Here is a 21305-nt window from a genome sequence, read left to right as displayed (position 1 = left end):
AATGTTCAGCTGTACATAGTCTATACATAAGTGATAAGGTAAACGTGATTGTGCTGTGCAATATAAGTGCAATGTGCAAGAGGCCTGAGAAATGTATCGACAATTTGGACAGTATGACCTGAATGTAAGCACATTGTGCACAGTGATGTCAGTGTTACAGTGACTGAAGAGTCACTGTAGAGCAGGGGTCTCCAACTCCGGTCCTACTATCCAGTAGGTTTCCTATCCTTCCCGGCTTCTGATGAGCCACACCTGTTCTCAGGTAAATACCAGGAGCAGGTGTGGCTCATCAGAAGCCAAGTGGGATAGAAAACCTACTGGATAGTAGCTCTCCAGGACCGGAGTTGGAGACCCCTGCTGTAGAGTTTGGCGGGAGACGTAGGGGCACTGAGAATTGTCCGGGTTTAGGAGCCTTATGACCTGGGGAAGAAATCTCCTCCTTCACCTTTCAGTTTCTGGTCATTAGGCTGCGGGAGCGTTTGCCTGAGTTCAGCAGGCAGAACAGAGAGTTATTGGGGTGGCATGGGTCCTTGGAGATTTTTGTTGCTCTGGTCCTCTGTGAAAAGGTGCGATGTCACCTTTCAAAAGCTTGTAAAACCATCACACAGTTTGAGATCCACTGATGTAGGCTAACTGGAGTCTCTGAATTGCCCGTAGCATTTAATTGCATCTGTGCGCGTCTCATGTCCGGCATCCAGTCCAGGATGGGCTTCAGCCTTGTGGTTTGTCCAGAGCAGGATAAGTAGCTAGAAGATGGATGGTTGGATGAATCAGAACTGAGGTATATTACATGGAAAATGTATTTGTTTTCCCAATAAGTGTGAATTCAACCCAAAGTAGTCAAAATTTGATAAGCATAATTGTATTGTTCTACCTCCACAAATTACTATAAAATTATGCATGTTTATGAGGAAACATAAATGACGCAGCACGCAGAAAACCCAAAACACTTACCTCTCTTCTCATCTTTGTGTGCCTATAAGTAACCATGAAAAAAATTCACACTATATACAAATATACGGTAACACTTCACAATACAGTTCCTTAGTAACTTAGTAGTAACTCATTTACTACTCAAGTACAAATCATGAACAGATATAGTAGCTACTTGAGATAAAAGATGCAGTGATTCATTAATAATAAGCAAACATGAGATCAGTATTTCACTTTATGGTGTTTTGGTTTGTTCCTTCAGTCGCTCACAAAGGTTTATAAAATAAAGAGATATAGTAACAAATATAGTAATTGCTTGAAATAATTGATCCGTCATGATTCATTAATGATGAACGAACAAGAGATCAATATTTCACATCTTGTGTTATTCATTATTTTTATATATATATATAGATTAATTAATACAGTAAAGTCCAGTTATAACGGACTTCAAGGGACCTGGCAAAACAGTCTGTTATATCCAAAGTTCGTTATATCCAGAGTTGCTGTATGCCCAGAACACAACTACAGGACACCATTTACTCATGCCACACCTCAGTAGACACACTTGTGGTATAGATTATTATATTGTACATGTAGTAATCCAACTTTACCTGACCAGATGCATGAGTATTAATAATCCTCTTCAGGGTTGTGGGGTCCTCAGCATGTTTGTGGACTGTGTGGAGAACGCAGAGGAAACCCCACAACGACATGGCGAGAACAGCAAACTGCACACACATGGAGCCCCGGCAGAGACTCAAACCCTGGTCCCAGGAGAGCCAGCCAGCAGTCCAGACCACCCAGCACCACAACGCCCCCCATAGGAATGAGCCTGCAGCAAATGGTTAATTAACAATAATAACTAAATGGCTTTAGTGAAGATGAACCCCGAAGGGAAAACATTATTAATTTGCCCGCCTATTTAACATGCCGTGTGTTCTGAATAGATGGATTAGCTCGATATAAAACCAGACACAAGTTGGTTGAATGTTCTCCCACTTACTGTGATTTCTGTCCACAGTCCAAACACAGGCTTAGTCCACTGAGTCACCCATCGCCCCAGGTGGAAGAATTATGATGGATAGCTTATTTCAGGCAGTTACTATATTTGTTACTATATCTGTTCATTCTATAAATCTTTGTCAGCTACTGAAAGAACAAATAATGAAAAACACAAAAGGTGATATACTGATCTCATGTTTATTCATTTTTGTAGCCTCATCTATGGTCATGAGCTGTGGGTAGTGACCGAAAGAATGAGATCGCGGATACAGGCGGCCGAAATGAGGTTTCTCCGCAGGGTGTCTGGGCTCTCCCTTAGGGATAGGGTGAGAAGTTTGGATATCCGGGAGAGTCTCAGAGTAGAACCGCTGCTTCTTCATGTGGAAAGGAGCCAGTTGAGGTGGTTTGGACATCTGGTGCGGATGCCTCCTGAGCCGCTACCCGGAGAGGTTTTCCGTGCATGTCCTACAGGGAGGAGGCCCCGGGGCAGGCCCAGGACTCGCTGGAGGGATTATATCTCTCAGCTGGCCTGGGAACGCCTCGGCGTCCTCCCCGAGGAGCTGGTGGGGTTAGCTGGGGAGAGGGAGGTCTGGGAGTCTTTCCTGAAGCTGCTACCCCCGCGACCCGAACCCCGGACAAGCGGATGGTGATGATGATGATGATGATGTTTAGTCATCTTTAATAAATCATAATGCATCTTTTATCTCAAATAACTAAATTTCTTCATGACTTGTTCTTGAGTAGTAAATGACTACTAAGGAATTACTACTAAGTTACTAAGGAACCATATTGTAAACTGTTACCAAATATATTTTTTTCATTTTGGGTAAATTTATGTACCTGACATCCTTACACACTCAGTGCTGAAATCAAACACATTTATATGCTTTTGAAAGTTTTTTTTTGTTAGTTTTTCTGCTTATATCCTCAGAGAGAAGCATTTTTTTCATACAAAAAAAAAAAAATCTGATCCCTTTGTTTTTCCCCATCAGTGTGTTGATGGATTTGCATTTCAGATTTTTTGAAAAGTCAGATGTAAACTGTAATCAGTTCACATCTAACCTTTAATTTCCTACTCCTATATAATTATTTTAATTATATAAATGTAATATTATTTATAAATAATCATTACGGTGTTGTTGCATTGGTTGTTATGGTGTCCTGTCATTTTTGTGTGCTTTTATTTTGCACATTAGGTTTTTATATCTGTGACATGCAGACAAAGGAATACATCTGTGTATCTCTAACTTTTATGCACATGTCTACATAAGGGAATAATGCTGATCTGCTGTGATTAAGCCCAACAGCCAGAATGAAATGAAAACTGTGTTTTGGGAATCGGGGTTTGCAGTTGTGAGGCTATGACTTCTTTTATTCCTTTTTTGTCTTTTGGAATCTGTCCTCACTCAAACTGCACTCGCTGAAAGATCTCAGACAAAGAGGTAAGTCCTGTTTCTTGGTCAATCCTCCCAGTAGACAGACATCAAAGAAAGAAGATCTTGCAGTTGCTCATTCTCACTGTCCTCCTGAATCTCTGAGAAGCCTCACCATATAGCACTGGATCTCTCACCTCCACCTAGGTCTGTGATCCCCCCCTGGGGAGAAACACGCACCTCTGGATGCCAGGCCGCACAAACAGCAGAAAATAATTCAATTTTACGTGCAGAAAAAGAAAAAAAAAATGTAGAACCACCATCCCCACCTCCCGCTCTCCCTCTCTCATCTCCCCCGAACCCGTGCTACAGTCTCGATTCTGCCATCTCTGTCCTGCTCCTTCATGTCATTCTCATCCCTCTATACCCTATAGAGTGTGCATTATGAATGTCTCTCGACCAATGACTGCTTCAAAGAGCTCATGAGTTTGTATGATGTAAATCCAGAGAAATTGCAGTACTTAATAATAATCAAGGATGGATGGATGGATGGATGGATGATATGATGACAGTATCCTTGTAGTAACTTGAAACAACATCCCTGCTGACTGATAGCACTCAACCATCAGACTTTACATGCATGATTATATTATGCAAAATCTATCCAGTGATTGGTTTCTTCAGATGGAGAAGGTCACAGTACGTTATATACTGTGTAAGACCATTCGGAATAGTGTTTAACTTTAATAACAGGGCTTCACCGTTGATATGCATGGTGTCATGTTAGTGCAGAAATCACCCTAGTTGCACTTTGAGTAAGTGGCATCATCTTATCATAACTATTTTAGTGCATGGCTGTTTTTTTTAACCATAGAGAGGCTATGAAGGTTCCTGCCTGGTCTGGTAGAGGCATGAGGACATTAATGGAAGCTAAAGGTCATGTATTCAAGTGCTTAATATATCATCACAACGTTTTTTCAGAGGAAAGCTGGATGGAGTGTGGTGCAAACAGTGTGTGCTACCAACCAGAGCAGCGCAAGGCAAATTTATTTTAGAGGGTAATATTTAATCCAACCATCAGAGATAATTCCTTTTTACTGAATAGATTGAATTCCATAGGCAAGGCCTATATGACACGAGCAACAGGACAGCTAAAATCCTTCTGTTCCAGTACAACAAATGCGTTCGTATGTGATAAAATTATTTTAAAGGGGACCACACCCCTGTATAAGGATTACTATCATTCCTGCGCCCACGCCCCGCCCCCCCCCCCCATCCGGGCTGGGTCCAGGACAACTTCCCCATTTGTCCTCAGACGCCAGACCTCTTCATCAAGTTCTCCATTTCAACCACCAGGGGGCAACATGTGCTTATGTCTCATACCTCTGGTTTGAAATAATAAATAGGCAACAATCTGTAATGTTTGAAAAGTTTATAATACATATTTGCACATCATGTACTGTGCTGGAAGTAAAATCTATCATTTTCAGATATATCACAAGTATTATGATAATTTTGAGATAATAGGTACAAAGTCACTCAACAATTCGGTATAAGCATCCGGACTGGGACCCTAAAACCTTAGGTCTGATGTTACTTTTCTCACGGTAGTAGCTTTGTTTGTCTTTTTTTTTCTTGCAGAAAACAATTTCACTAAATTTTTTGTGTGAACATTTTCCTTTTTGTTTTAATTGATTCGGGATAAATGTTAAAGGAAATGTTACAAGGTTACATATATTCCAAGGGTGCAACGCAAATCCCCCAGCTGGTTTTCAAACCGGCTGTTTCTTTGAATATACACGCAAACATACACATGCATGTATAACACACATTAGAGCTTAGATCGGGCCCAAAAAATTAAACCCGACCCTACCCGAGCCCGTGCACCTTGTGTCCGAGCCCGACCCGGTCCGACACATTAACTGTAATTATGAGCCCGAGCCCGATTTAAACCCGACTATTTTTTAATACGTGAGCCGTTGTAACAGACGTTCTCAACTACAATTCTAAGTTGTTTGAACTACAGAAATTAGTTTAGATTTATCTTAATGAAAAATGCAACAAGGACGAAGCATGTAAACTGCATTGTTTGTTTATTCAGAATGGATTTTTGAGACACGTTTAGAAGAAAAGCACGTTTTCACTTATCCAGTTCGCTTGCTGCTGGAACCAGTTTGTGTGCTCGGCATCGAACTTTAAGTAAAGGGTTAAGAAAAAGGTTAAATCTTTCCGTAAGCAGCCAACGAGGTATGTGTTAATTAAGTTTTAGTTAAGTTTGTTGTATTTAGCCATGTAAATGTAAATGCTAACTGAGGTTCGTGTTAACTGTATATGAATTCTCTAAGCTGTCTTTATTGTTATTTATGTTTATATTTCATTTGAATTTCAATGTTTGTTAGCTAATATTGTAAGTAAATGTGCTTGATTTTGTGTTTCCGTATCTGTATTTAGTTCTCACGTCTGCCATGATGGTGATAATAACGAAGCCACTGTCTTTCGAATAAACCGTCGGCTCAGTTAAATGCAAAGGACTCTTGTGCTCGTGTCTTACGGGAGGGAGCTACATTTATAATTATGGCATAGCTCTCCACCCAATTAGGCTAATTAAGTAATGATTTAAAAAAAAAAAAACCACACACAAATGCTTGATCATGGCCCCGCCCAGCCCGGCCCGGCCCGGCCCGGCCCGAAGATAGTGGCAGGAAATATCGGCCCGACCCGGCCCACGGGTCGGGTCGGGTCGGGTCGGGTCTGGGCTCGGGCTCGGGCAGAGAATCTAAACTCTAACACACATGTCTGCATGTGCTTCAGCAGCATATGCATATAGGCGGCAAGATGGTTCACAGCTTCTGCAAAGCACAGGAAGATTAAAAAAAAAAAAAAGCCACACACACTAACACTTCCAGCCCAGCAGAAGTACCTACGCAGAAGTACTGCACACACCACTCTGCTAGTGATCAGTCAGAGGAGCCACAGAAGTCACATTAAAGGTAGGTTTCTGGTGGTTATAATTTGAATGATTTTCATTTACAAACGGACAGCTGCTTTGTCCACGTAGTAGAACTAAGGTGGTTTAAATGAATTACATGCATCTTTCAGGCTGTTGCTATACGATAGTAACACGGAGCTGGAATTCGCTACCAAAGAAATAGCGCGTCTAGCGGCTGAAGGAGTTTTAGATACTTCGTGTCCTGTGCTTCCTGGGATTGTATCTAGGCGCAACATGACACTTATGCAAAATAATAATTTGTGAAGTCAGCTGAACTTGGTCGGGATTTGTCCCTGTCGTAGATATGAAGTATGGAAAATGGGTGGATAGAGATGAAAGTATCAGAAAACAAAATTAATCTCTACAAGAATCATACCTCTGTATCAGTTCACTTGTAGAATTTATTTTTCACGTTGTGAATGCTATCAATCAGCAGGGAAGTAGTTTCAAGTTACTGCAAGGATATTGTCATTATATCATCCATCCATCCATCCCTCCATCAATTCATCCCTCCATCCACCCAATAATGGAAGCTACCAGGAGCTTGGAGATAGCAACAACGGGGAATGTCTGGGATCACCGAGTACTGGGATGGGAAACACTATTATGGAGGATAAGCAGGTGGTGACAGACAGACAGACGGATGGACAGATGGACAGACAGACAGACAGATGGATGGACAGACAGACGGATGGACAGAAAGACAGATGGACAGAAGGATGGACAGACAGACGGACAGACAGACAGACAGACAGATGAATGGACAGAAGGATGGACAGACAGACATACAGATGGACAGACGGATGGACAGAAGGATGGACAGACGGACAGATGAATGGACAGACGGACAGACAGACAGACAGACAGATGAATGGACAGAAGGATGGACAGACAGACATACAGATGGACAGACGGATGGACAGACAGACGGACAGATGGACAGACAGACAGACGGACACACAGACAGACAGATGGATAATGTTGATTTAATAACATTCGATAATCTGAATTATTTATGAGGATATCGCAGGACAGTTTGCTGTTCTTGCCCAAACTAGCTGTCACACCAAAGCTGCCACTGATATTTCTAGTGCCCTACATTTAAACTGTAATCACTTCCCTCTTTGAGATCATACATACAGCGTGTGGCTCAGTGGGCTAAGCCTGGGTGCTTGTAATCACAAGGTCGCCGGTTCAAACCCAGCCTCAGCATGTCTGTGGGTCCTTGAGCAAGGCCCTTAACCCCCAGCTCCCTGGGCGCCCCAACAGATGGCTGCCCTTCGCAGACAGCTTACTCTACAAAGAGCAAGTTGAGGGAGGCATAAAAAGAATTTCCCCATGAGGGACAATAAAGGTTAAACTAGTTAATATATATATAATAATAATAATTATATATATATATAATTAGTCATTACATTAATGATGAACAGGCAGATAATGAAAGAACAGAAAGCTTTTTGTTGATTTTAAACTGGACTTCCACAAAAGTTTCCTCCCAATTGTCAACAGGCATTGGGGACATTGGTAAGTCTGGGACGTCATGTGTCTTTGTGACAGCACAAGGCCAAGTGACATCACGGAATACACCCTACCCCCTCTGTCTACTCAGAGGTGACTAAAACATCCCGATTTATCCAGACATACTGGCCACTAATATAATCATAAATTCAGTCAGTCATATCCCCAGGATTTGACCTTATTTAGTAACTCATACTATCATACCATCAGTGGAAATGTTTTCTGCCACCCAAGCCACACGTCTGCATGGGCCAACCAAGGTTTGGCCCCCTGTTGGTCACAAACAGTCACTACATTGAAAATTAAATAAATGTGTATATCATTTAGCAGACCCCGAAGCACCATGTTCTGTTATCCAGTTACAATCTAATGATTTTAACCACTAGCTACTTATTTAGTTTTTGAAACATCTGAAGAAGGGATGAAGGGCCCCAAAGTGACGTCTTGAGGGGGGTCCCAGGAACAACAAACATGCATTATAGAAAAATAACTAAACTTTCAAAGTACTAATTCCAGTTTGTCTATTAATATTGTACAAATAGTGCAGTTAGAGTAAGCTCATTGCATTTTGTTCTCTGTTGCTCATTGTGTGGCATGAAGTGTGAAAAAAAAAAATATATATATATATACAGTATAGCGCCTTCCTGTGCATTTAGTTTTTAGTTTATCTGACACATTTCATGAAACATAGTTAACATTCTCAAGACTAATAAGGGCATTTTCCAAAACAATTCATGCATGTAGCACAACACTAAGGTTTAGCTGCAAAAGCCTGTTATTTACCCAAAACAATTAACTCATGTCTCAAACGCAAATAATTCCACCAATGAACTAGCACAATCAGCATCGTTTTAACCATGAGAGTCAAAATGCTTAGATATATTGTCCAAATATTTTAGTATAGGTATGCAAATGGCTTTGTACAATTGTCACCATTTGGGACAATTTTCAGTTGCTTTAGAGTAATAGATCATGTAGAGCCTTGATATGTTGAAACTGGTATCTTTGACTTGAATACGTATCAGGTCAGCGACAACGAGAAAGTGGGAAACGACTGTAATTCAGAATTATGGAGGTCAGGAACATACATTGACATTTTGACAATATATCTACACATCTTGACTCTCATGGTTAAAACGATGCTGATTGTACTAGTGTTTTGATACTGCCTTGGTCCTGGCTTATGAACAGATGGATGGATGGATGGACGGACCCCTCAAACATATGAAAACAAAATGTGTGAGTGTGTGTGATGGTCATTATATATTACATTGCAGGGACCAAATGTCCCGATATTGTGATAAAAATCTGTTATTTTGACGTTGTGGGGACTATTTTTTCAACTCAATGTCATAAAAATTTGTGAATGCAATCGAAAAAGTAAAAATGCCAAAAGTCTTGTATTTGGGTTGGTTACTTATGGTTAAGGTTAGGGATGGGTAGAGGTTAAGGGTGTCATGATTGGGTTTAGGGTTTTTCCCATAGAAATGAATGGACGGTCCCCATTTAGATAGGAAGACCAACTTGTATGTGTGTGTATGTGTGTGTAAATGCTGTTTTTTTCCATCCTGTGCATCAAATGACGACATATTTACATTTAGGAAATCATGGGAAGTCTACAAGCAATGTGGCAACCCTGTGACTCAGGCTGTTCATGTCACGCAGTAAAGCCACTTGTGGGAAGGCATGGTTCTGAGGCAGGGTTTCTCAACACAGTTCTCAGGGACCCAAAGACAAGCCACGTTTTTGCTTCCTCCCAGGTGCTATCAGGTAGGGAGCTGTGAGGGAGCAAAAACGTGGACCGTCTGTTGATTCCCGAGGTGTGTTTCCCAGTTGCTTGGGCAACACTCTTCACGGGGGAAGGATGCATGGATGCATTATGTCATTGTCCAACGTCTGTCCACATTGCATACTTTCGTTTTGAAAGGCCTAAATTGCAATGTATTAAATACACCTGCATGGGTGTATCCCGAAAGAAGGCATGCGTGCACTTGACACATGCAAATCGACAGAGTTTACCAACAAAAGCAGAAGTAAAGAAGAAGATACAACTCTGTTACAGTACATACAGAAAATAGCAGCCCTTTATAGTCATGTTGAAGAGCTATGGTCAGAAGTATGTTATGCAGATGGGCGGAGTCTGCCGTCAAAAGGAGAAGCAAGGTCGGCAAGACAAACTTCATATATGTGATAAAGCCCTTATATCACTGTACACATCATCCCTTCACCATGCTCTGCAGTCCTATGGGCACCTGATTCTTGGTCATGGACCTATAGACACACATACACATTCATTCATACATATATATATATATATATATATATATACACACACAAGATACTATAGCATTGGGTGATAGATTACGGATGTAGAATGTCCATCTATCCATCACCATAACTGCTTAATCCCAACTGGGGTTGCAGGGGGGACTGGAGCCTATCCCAGGAACAAGGGCCAGAGGCGGGAACCAACCCTGGCCAGTTGCCAACACACCCACAATTACAGACTCACCAATCAACCTGCCCTGCATGCTTTTGGACCGTGGGAGGAAACCCATACTAACACAATGAGAGCGTGCAAACTCCACATAGAAACGATCCGGGATCGAGCCCAGGTCCTTCTTACCGAGAGGCCGCAGTGCTAACCACTGCACCACCGTGCCGCCACGGTAGAACGTCATTAATATTTCATTTCTCCATCAGATGGAAGACATAGACGCCATGTTTAGTGACCTGCTGGGGGAGATGGACATCCTAGCACAGGTAAGTCTTCCTGCTCAAGAGGAAATTTGTCTGTCTTCATTAGAATCCAAGGTCAGAATTTTACTTCCTTTTTCTTTTGTTTTTTTTTTTTTTTTTTGCATCGGACCCTTGATAGTCTAAAGTGCTACTGGAGACCAAGCAAGCATTTACCACAGGCTGCATGCACATAGCAGACTTAGCTCAGATAAGCATCTCAGTCCTTCTCTTGGTGATTTTCGCAGAGCTTGCAGGCGGAAATTGAACCGCCGGAGCCAGACTTTGAACCTCCAGGTTTGAAAGGTAAGTCAGATGAATATCTCTGAAATGGTTTAATAATAAAAAATATAATCCAAACAGGGAATATCTTTCACGATATAATGTACATTGTCATTTGGCTTCCCTGCTGTTATTGACAGCAGATTGCTTATTCCTGCTGGTTTTTTTGCCTTTTCCTAGCATTCTCCCCCTCAGTCTTCGTCTCCCTGAACAACCTAGCCGACAATGATCTGGATTCCCTTATGGCCGACCTGGTCGCCGACCTGGGCCTGGTGGAGGACGAAATGACGGCAGATAAAGGAATCCTCATCCCACCACAAGAGGGGCCACAGTTTCCTGCTCCGCCATCTCTGGGCACCATCAAGCCCTCAGAGTCTCTCCTTCCTGCGGCCCCCAAGCCGTCACTGCCGGTAACTCACAGGCGGGGGCACTGGCGTCTGTCACAGTGCATTTCATCACTGGTTTGCTCAGCGTGTGTTTTATTTCATTCATTCGCTCATTTGTTTTTCTCAGGAAGAGGCTGAAGCAAAGGATAAGGCTGACAAAATTAAGCTCGCGCTGGAGAAGCTGAAGGAAGCCAAAATTAGAAAGGTAAGGGGATGACGGCAAGAGGCCACGTGCAAAAGGCGTTTGGCTCATTGGCTCATTTTTTCTCTGTTTCGATTGTCGCAAGAAGGCATTGGTTGAAAAGGATCAGAATCCAATGAGGTAATTTAGATCCATTTAGATTACAGCTGCTTATCCGGCAATGGGTGGTGGGCGGAGCCTGGAGGCAGAAAGCAGGGTTACACCCACGATGGGATGCCAGTCCATTGTAGGGCACATGAAATAACATGCACTATGGGCAAAGTCACCTGACCTCATGTATTTGCATTATGGAAGGAAGCCAGCGAGGAAGAGGAAACCAGTGAAATATGTGGTGAACACGCAAACTTCCAAATGAAAATCTATCAGCTACACTTGCCGGATTGCTGATTGGCCAGAGAGATCCACACTTTGTGATGTAGGGCCCACTCTCGCAGCTCTCACTCAGAATGGTTGACAGGGTGCTGAACGGCTGTTCTGCTCTCTGCAGCTGGTCATTAAGGTGGTCATGAACGATGGCAGCTCCAAGGCGCTGATGGTGGACGAGAAACAGACGGTCCGCGACGTGCTGGACAGCCTGCTGGAGAAAACGCACTGCCAGGCCAGCATCGACTGGACCCTGTATGAGACGAACCCTATTCTGCAGATTGGTGAGAGCCTAAGTGGGAGCTGGTAGGAGGTCATGGAGCTCCACATTTTATTAGGGGGGGGGGGGGTACATATAATATGCCTAATTTTTCAGTCAAAAACCTAGACCAGTGTTTTCCAATCCCGTCCTTGATGACCCAGGCAGTACACATTTTTGGGGAGCTGGGAGGGAGCAAAAATGTGGACTGTCGGGCAGGGAGCTCAGGGGGAGCAAAAATGTGGACTGTCGGGCAGGGAGCTCAGAGGGAGCAAAAATGTGGATTGTTGGGCAGGGAGCTCAGAGGGAGCAAAAATGTGGACTGTCGGGCAGGGAGCTCAGAGGGAGCAAAAATGTGGATTGTTGGGCAGGGAGCTCAGAGGGAGCAAAAACCTGTTATTGACTACTATGCTGCCCAGGCACCTGCACACTAATGCAATTCAGACAAGTGATTTCTCAGGTGGTGCTAGAACTTACAGTAACAACTGCATGGATATTTTCATACCTGGTAACTTTAATTACATTCTCTTCAACCAGAAAGAGTTTTAGAAGATCATGAATTCCTGGTGGAGGGTCTGTCTGCGTGGACGCGAGACAGTGAAAACAAAATTCTTTTTCTCGAGAGACCGGATAAATATGCTGTCTTCAAAGATCCCCAGGTATTTACACTAAAAGAAAAAAAGATGAAGATCGCTAAACCTCTTACAGAAAACGAAACATCTGAATACTCTAGCACAGGGTTATTCAAATCACGGTCCTCGAGGTCTGAGCACTGCTGGTTTTCCAGCCTTCCTTTACCTGTCAGTCAGGTGTGAAGCCTCTGACCAATCAGAATCAGTAATTATTAAACAACTACCTGGGAGAACTGAAAACACGGCCTGGATTTGGAATCGAGGTCCAGAGTTGAAGAACCCTGCTCTAGCATTTGGAAGGTCTACATGCAAAGCCTTCATTTATATACAGTAGGTGATGCATTTCTTTTGTAAAGGTAATGTAGACAGATTAAAGGCCAGCAGGATTGCTTGTATATTAACAGAGAGGTAAGAGGCCTCACTTCTGTATAAAGTGAATAGTGCAGACATGTCTAAAGCAGAAATATATTTTTGACAAAAAAAAATGAATACAGATTATAAAATCATATTTTGGAGGAAAAAAAAAACAACATTGGCATTTCCGTTGATCTACATTTGGTGCATTTTGAAGATGTGAACTGAAAAACACAGAAATATTAAAAAGAGATATCGTGAAAAAAGGACGTTTTTAGGTCGCTTCAGGTGATTTTTGTGGCAAGTCGAAAAAAAATTGCATTGGAAACAACATTCACAAATTAGTGCATATTCAGGACATGATGATTAGTTCTTACAGAGCTACTAACTCGTGGAAAGTCTGCTCCATGTTGAAATAGGGCAAGAATTATTCATATATCCCTAATGGAAACACACCCAGTTTGCATCTTCAGTTTATTGGTAAATTCACAGAAAACTTTAACAGAAACACAATTTGTGATTTAACATGGACTCAGGAGGTGGTGGAACATTCACAGACACAATCCTGGGCACTGAAATGGCGTGATTCCTGTTTTTTTGGTCGAGCCGTGGTATAGACTTTTGATCTCTTGTACTTTTTGTTGACTCTATCCATAAAGAACTTCTATATTTGGAAAAAGAACAAACAACTTTTAAAAGATGTGAACCAGAAAGAAAAAGAAGTACTCTTGACGGTGAGTTAAGCACACCTTCACTCACAAACCCTTATTCAATCCGGATTCAGACAATGAAGCTGTTGATTTGTATATAATTCATAGTCTCTCAGGTTGCTGATTGAAGGTCCTCGATCCAAAGTTATGCTTCCACCAAGATGAACATGGCCATGGCTTTTACTATCGCTGAGAATCGTCTTTTTTTTCCCTGCCCTTGGTTCTCACCTTCAACCACAGGAAAATTTCTGTGGGCCTTCCGTCATTGTGCCCGACCTTGAAGGTATCCTCTACTTAAAAGAAGACGGAAAGAAGTCTTGGAAACGGCGCTATTTCCTTCTAAGGGCTTCTGGAATTTACTACGTGCCAAAAGGAAAGACGAAGGTCAGGAGGTGTGTGTTATGCATCAAAAATTCTCAGAAGTACCAGCAGAAGTTTAATTGATTTCATTTTATGATACAGACATCGTGCGACCTGGCAAGCTTCATACAGTTTGACAATGTGAATGTCTATTACGGTGTGGACTACAAAAACAAGCATAAGGCCCCCACTGACTTCTGCTTTGTCCTCAAGGTACACCATTAATATACTCTCTCTCATTGGTTGAAGCAACGGAAAATATCTATTTTTGTTTTTTAAAGGGAACATTTCAGTTTCGTGATCTTATCTGTGGTAGCTTAATAGAAATACAGGCTATAGCAGACCTTTCAGAATAAAAGTACCTATTAAGAAAATATTTTAAATCTTGTTCCTACGTAATAACAATGCCAATGCCAGACTATGACTACCATTTTTCTAAGTGTGTTTTTAAACTGTTTTATGCTCCTCTCATGAGTTTGTCACCAGAGGCGCTGTGGTGAACTGTGGTGAACAACACCCCCCGACCACAACATTAGCGTATTTGCTGCCCCCCTTCCTCAGAGATTGTATCTTCCAGCTGCTAAAGCACCCGTTCGGTTTGTGTTACACTGGCCAGTTTCCTCGGCCTCCTGGATATAAATGACTGCTAGATCAGCTGGAAAAAAAAAACCCTGACTACTAAACACTTCAGTGGTTTCCTTTAGAAATATCAGGAAGTGTATTTATAGATATTTATCATAATTCATTAATATGCTGCATGCAAGCTCTGTGAAACGTGGAGCGACTGGAAATGGCATCAAGCTTTCGGTAAAATCCCGGGGTCTTACAGTTTTTCTCGATTGCTTTGGCACATTTCATGAAACATGCTTAAGAGCATTTCTCAAAACACTTCATGCACACAGCACAACGCTATGGTTTAGCTGCAGAAGTCTCTAACTTACCCGAAACAATGAACTCATGTCTCGAAAGCAAATAATTCCACCAATGAACTGCCACCAAAATGAAAAGTACAATCAGCATCTGTTTAACCCTGAGAGCCAAAATGCTTAGAAATAGTCCAAAAATCAGTGTGAGCATGGTCCGGGGGTTCACAATTCTGAAAGATAGTCGTTCCCTCTTTCTAATTGTCACTGACTGATACAAACTGATACTTATTTATGTCAAAGACACCAGTTTCAACATTACAAGGCTCTGCAGTACAGTATGTAAAGTTCATTGACAAGAGAAAGCATTCGCATGCTCATGTAACTTCTTCAGATCTCAAGACAGTACAATATCAAACAAAAAAGTCACACAGCACTATATTACACACATACAATGATCATATACATACATAGTTTTGGGTGTAAAATTATTACAATCGGAAACAACATAATCTATTTAGACCAACAAGATTAAAGCAACTGAAAATTGTGTCAAGTGATAACAATTGTGCAAAACCATTTACATAAAACTGCATTTATGTGAAGCAATGAGACATGATATTCTGCTGTGCTAGAGTGACATTGTGATTATGGGGATTACACTTGCTGTTTTGCAAATGTTAATGGTCATTTGAGGAATGTGCATAAGCAATCACGAAAAAGTGTAGTGAATTGCCAAAAAATTATTTTCTTTTATTTGTATGTCCAGTTATTCTATTTTGGCTTTAAAGGGTAAATTTAGCTGCTTGTGTTATAGTGCACACCAGTTTTCAGCTACACAGAAAAAAAGTCACAGTCTCTAATCTATTACCAGTAAATATCAGTATTGGTATATAAATTGATTTCAACCTAGGGGTTGATATGATTTTATTTAAACATTGCATGAATCACATGAATAGAATAAAGATGGAACAGATTTTTAGTTCGCTTCTTGGGGATAGTCTTTGTTTGCCAGCAACTCAGTAGGGTTTTCAAAGTCTGCTGCTTCGTGAGCAAAAGGGCGAGCTAACGCTGTTGGTGTTTTAGGGATGTGAAATTCTTCCTTCTTCTTTTGTTTTGAGTACTCAAGTCTAATCTAATCTGGCAAATTTAAACGAGAGCAGTCTTTTACAGTTCATATTGTATTTCCTTACTTTGCTGATAAAAAAAAATTAAGCCAAATTTTCATTGATGAAAGGAATCATGAATTATGCATGAATATGCCGTGTCTGTGGTCATACTGCCATCTGGTATTACCACTGAGAAAGTGCAGTGCAAAGCAGTGTGGAATATCTGTGGTGAGGATCTACACTGCATGTTGCAAGAAGGAGTGCTGTACTGTTGGTTTTTATTTCATATCGATATGAAGCTTTAAGGACCCCTTTGAAATGTTATATTGATACGCAGCCATTTGCATTAGCACAATTCACATATCGCTTTCCTTTCATGAAACATCATCGCGGAACGTGACGACTTCGTTGTGACTGACTACTTCTGTCAACAGCATCCCCAGATCCAGAAAGACTCCAACTACATCAAGTACCTCTGCTGTGAGGACAAGCCCACATTGGGTTTGTGGGTGACCTCCATTCGCATTGCAAAAGTGAGTCCCCATTCGAGTGAATCATTTCCACTCATCATGAAAGTAAACATTAGACAATGTGAATGTTTAAAGCTATTTATCTGGGTAGTAAGTGCATATATGCTTTAAAAAAAACAACATTTAACATTACAGTACATGCAAATGAACAGTAACATCATAAAAAATAGCAAAAACTTCTTCTGCTCTGATATCTAGTTGGATGAGCAGATGAACGCCGCTTCAGTTCCCAAACCTCTCCTCATGGCACCTCAGCCATTCCATGGATTCGTTATATCTTACTACCAGCTCACCTAATTAATTTTTCATGCATTTTTTTTTGTCCATCAGTATGGAGTAACGCTGTACGACAACCACAAGGCCGCCCTCTGTAGAACGACATCCTCCTATAGCAGCTGGACAAACCGGGCTGCTTCCAACCAATCAGCACAGCCCAGAAGCCCAAACGGTCAGTGCCGTCCAAAGCTTCAGCTCTTAACATGCAACACGCAGGTATCGATTGGAACAAAGCAAAAACGAACTAAATCGAGCAATAATTCATTAAAAACTGAAAACGTTTCATCTTAAAATATATTTCAGTTGCGTGATGAAAACAGTGGACATGATACTGTTGTTTGTTATTGTTTATCCCGAGCGCGAATAGGAAGGTATGGTTAGAAGTAGAGTTACCATACGTCCCAGTTTCTCTGGAAACGTCCTGTTTTTTTGAGCCCCTGTCAGGGCGTCCGGGAGGTTTTTTCAAAAATCGCCGGTTTGTCCGGGTTTAGCGCTACAACTCGTATGACCCAGTGTTGCCAGTTACAGCGCAGTAGCAACCAGGGGCGCATTAACTTCTCTGGGGGCCTTAGGCTGACATGGGTTAGCCCCCCCCCATAAGTGGGTCATTGGAGATATTTTTGGATCCCAAAGAGAAATGAGAGGGAATTAAAAACAATGGAACTTCAGTAATATTCTAATGAAAGTGTGGGATGATGCTAATGCGGGAGTGCTGTTGGTGGGGGGTATCGTGTCGGTAAGGTTACCCTTCGATTTTTTTTGCATATATTCGTTTAATTGTGTTCTCTCCACGTCTGTTCACAAGTTGTCTACCACTCTAGTGAGACAGACATGGGAGACGTTAGTCTTGGGTGTTTATGCCGTTTTCTTCTTGTTCAGCTACTTAGTGCCACTTCGCTTGGCAGCGAACAGCTGGTATACTCCAACGTTAAGAAAGATGGGTAGCGCAAAGTCTCAAAGTGGAATAGTCCATTACAGCTGGCACGGGTGGGGCAATTCTCTATCCTGAAAACTGTCGCTAAAATATGCAAATAACATACACGCTGCTATCATTTAAATGATCGTATTATGTTACATCCTTAAATGTAACTTCTGGAAATTCTGTCTTCGTGGGGCCCCTAGTTTTCAGTGGCCACAGCCGACTGCCTACCCCCTGCCTTAAGTCCGCCCCTGGTACCACGTGAAAATCATCATCGCACTGGGATTACAAGGCTCACGTACACGTCTACTTTAAGAATTAAACGATGTGCACATCCTTCTGTGTCACGCTGCTCACGAGTGATGCCAAGTTCCGGAAACCATTGGCACATTAACACTTCATTTTTGTTTTCATGTGAACAATGAATCGTGAAGTTTGCTTGAAGTGCAACAAACCTTAGCTTAGCGTTCTGTAACTTTTGTTCAAAAAGACACGTATATTGTGTCAATTGTGTGTGGATTGTAAAACAAGAGTAAACTGTAAGGGTCCCATACGTCCAGGACTCCCCGGACGCAACAGGGTGGTTAATTAATATTCATGAGAGAAGCGCTACCTGATTGGTCGGTGAATGTGAAACCTCATTTTATTCTAATCCCCAGACACGTCCTCTTTTTCATCTCACCAAATATAGTTAGAAGAGCTATGAATGCTGGATCATATGTGACTAATATAGAATCGGATTGCCGCATGGTTCTTTTTCATCCATGTGCTACAGTTGCTGTTAAAGCTAATGGAGCAGCCCCCCAGACTGCCCCCCCGCCAAAGCCTGCCACCACACGCTTCAATGAACCCTCAAAAAAGGTATGAAGGACAAATGTGTTTATCTCAGAATAATGAAGCTGTGGTCTGCTCTAAGGTATGGGTTTGTATGTTTGAATATGAGGTAAAGGACGGAGAAGGATCTTTTGGTTCTGAGGAACGCTGAGTGTGTTCCCATCATCTGAGCACATACAGTCATCTGATTAAATAAACGTTGTCATAACCCCAACTCTGTTGAGAAATGCACACAATTCCCTCCATTTTTCCAGCACAGTAACTGCAGCTGCAGACCAGTCAGACTAAGTGTGTCTGACGTCTGCTTCAGCTGCATGAGTGTGAAATGCTGGGCTCCTGGGTGTTAGCAGTATTTATGAACAAAATGAGCAACCAATACAAGTCATCTTTATGTGCAAAAAAACAAAAATCCATATATCTTCCATACATCTTATTCAGTATAGTACAGTAACAAATATTTAAAATCATAATTTCTATAAAACATCCATCCATCCATTTGTCTCCTTGTGAGGTGATGATGGAAACACACTCAGCGTTCCTTCTCCGTTTCGCCTAAGGTGTCCTTTACCTCATATTCAAACGGGGAAGATGGTGGCACAGGAGGTAGTGCTATCGTTTGGCATCTCGAGGGTTGCCAGGTTCAAGTCCTGGTTTCTCCTGACCCCGTCAAAATGTCCTTGAGCAAGACACTAAACCCCAAATTGCTCCCGCTGTGCAGGTTGGCACTTTGCATGGCAGCCTCTGTCACCAGTTCATGAATGTGAGTGTGGATGGTGAATGTGAGGCATGTATTGTAAAGCGCTTTGAGTACTCATAGGAGTAGAAAAGCACTATATAAATGCAGTCCATTTACCATTTAAAACCTTTGAATAACAATAATTTAATAGCAAAAGATGTTTTAAGAGTGTATTGTGTATTTTTAAAGGGTGATGGCAATTGGACAGAAGTTCCGTTTTTCCCCCCCCCACCTGCCATAGAAGAAATCTTGCCCCCCCCACCGCCCGATCCTCCTCTACCTCCTCCACCTTCTCCTCCTGGCCACTGTTTCATGGACACATACAAGCAGCTACCGCGCAGCATGCTGCCCCCTGCAGCTTCGGATGACCTCGACCCGCCTCCGGACTTTATCCCGCCCCCCCCTCCAGCGCATCTGCTGAGCTCAATGGCAGGTGCACCCCTAGCCAGACCTGTGGCTGGCCGGGGAAGAGTGCCCCCCACACCCCCCAAAAGAACCACACCTGTCGGAGCACTGTCTACTAGTAACGGCAATGTGATGTAAAGGGCAGACAAAGGCCATGCAAAGGGAAACAAGCCAGCGATTCAATTAATCGGCCATTACTGCCAGTTTACTCATCCTCTGCCACAATGTGACAATTTATGAATCGTAGCTGCATCACACATGAGCAGCAAATGATGATAAATGTCATGAAGTATGTCTATATATAAATGCACATACCTTTCCATTTTATAGACAAATGCAATCCATTTGTAATGCATTATATTTAAAATGATTATACATATAGTGTATATACAGTATAGTGATGTTTTTGTTAAGAGGAGGTAAATTAACAATATAATAGGAATGATGACATTAATATATCTTAGGACTTGCAATGAGACCATATCGAGACTCTATGAATGCAATGAGACTCTACGTTAACTTAATTTTCAAAGTGCTGCATTAAACTTGTATGTGTTACTTGAATTATGGAATAAATAACTTCACATTATTTTACTGTGTCTTACAAACATTGTACAAAGCAGAAATAAAACATAGAGGAATGTTTTATGGACTGTTTTGGGGTCAGACCATGGTAAGCACTGCCAAGGATAGTCAATTGTGGCAACCAAAGAAAAATTAGGTAATTACCTCCGCAAATATTTTCAATTTACACCAGTTATTGGAAAAAGAAGTGTCTCACTCTAATAGAGGCATAGAGGTACTTTAAATCAGTTATGGGTGATTAAAGTTAATTAAAGTTGTGACTAGGCAATGATATTAGTTTAGTTTATTTATTTATTTGAACAGGGAAAATGTACAAAATACATTAACCTCAAAAAAAGGAGAGATGCTTTGTACCAGGTTCACTATTGCTAATTCACACTTGTAGTCCCTATATATAGTACCAGTCAAAAGTCTGGACACCCATGGAAATGTTTATTTGTACTATTCTCTACGTTTTAGAATAATTATAAAGGCACCAAAAATATAAAATATGATAAATGAAATTATGCACTGACCAAAAATGTATAAAAAAATAATAATTTGTTGGGGGGGGGGGGCAGCTCAGTGGGTAGGGACTCAGAAGGTTGCTGGTTCAAATCCCGTGGTCGGCAGGGTGATCCCACCACTGGGTCCCTGAACAAGGCCCTTAACCCCAACTGCCCCAGGGACTGGCTGACCCTACTGTCTCCTCCATGCCAGGTCCATGAGGCACCTCCTGGGATGCTCTTCCAGCTGTCCTGAAGGAGGTCCCACATAAATGCTGAGCAAACACTGGCCGCTTTTCCTTCACTCTTTGGTCAGACTTCTCAAACCCCTTTCTACTGTGTCTAGATCAGGCGGCCAGGTCATGTGATGCGACATCATCACTCCCCTTTTTTGGGCGGCTTGGCGTGTCCAAACTTTCACAGCTGAGCTGAGTTCAGTGTTATAATGAAGTATTACCCTG

At 41.9% G+C, this 21305-nt stretch overlaps 1 protein-coding gene across 1 annotated transcript; it reads left to right on the top strand.

The window, feature by feature from the left end:
• Nucleotides 1–6161: 6161 nt before the first annotated feature.
• On the top strand, nt 6162–20363 carry LOC111859232 (amyloid beta A4 precursor protein-binding family B member 1-interacting protein-like). Its single transcript, XM_023841744.2, has 14 exons — nt 6162–6301; nt 10522–10581; nt 10803–10860; nt 11017–11246; nt 11350–11427; nt 11912–12071; nt 12584–12705; nt 13692–13766; nt 13983–14126; nt 14205–14315; nt 16509–16607; nt 16935–17052; nt 18575–18660; nt 19559–20363. Exons 2-14 carry the CDS (start codon nt 10522–10524, stop codon nt 19910–19912), a joined length of 1695 nt encoding a protein of 564 aa, XP_023697512.1. The 5' UTR covers nt 6162–6301; the 3' UTR covers nt 19913–20363.
• Nucleotides 20364–21305: the final 942 nt, after the last annotated feature.

This window comes from Paramormyrops kingsleyae, chromosome 4 (genome assembly GCF_048594095.1).
Source record: "Paramormyrops kingsleyae isolate MSU_618 chromosome 4, PKINGS_0.4, whole genome shotgun sequence".
Taxonomy (NCBI): Eukaryota; Metazoa; Chordata; class Actinopteri; order Osteoglossiformes; family Mormyridae; genus Paramormyrops; species Paramormyrops kingsleyae.
This window is presented reverse-complemented; position numbering and strand designations above follow the sequence as displayed.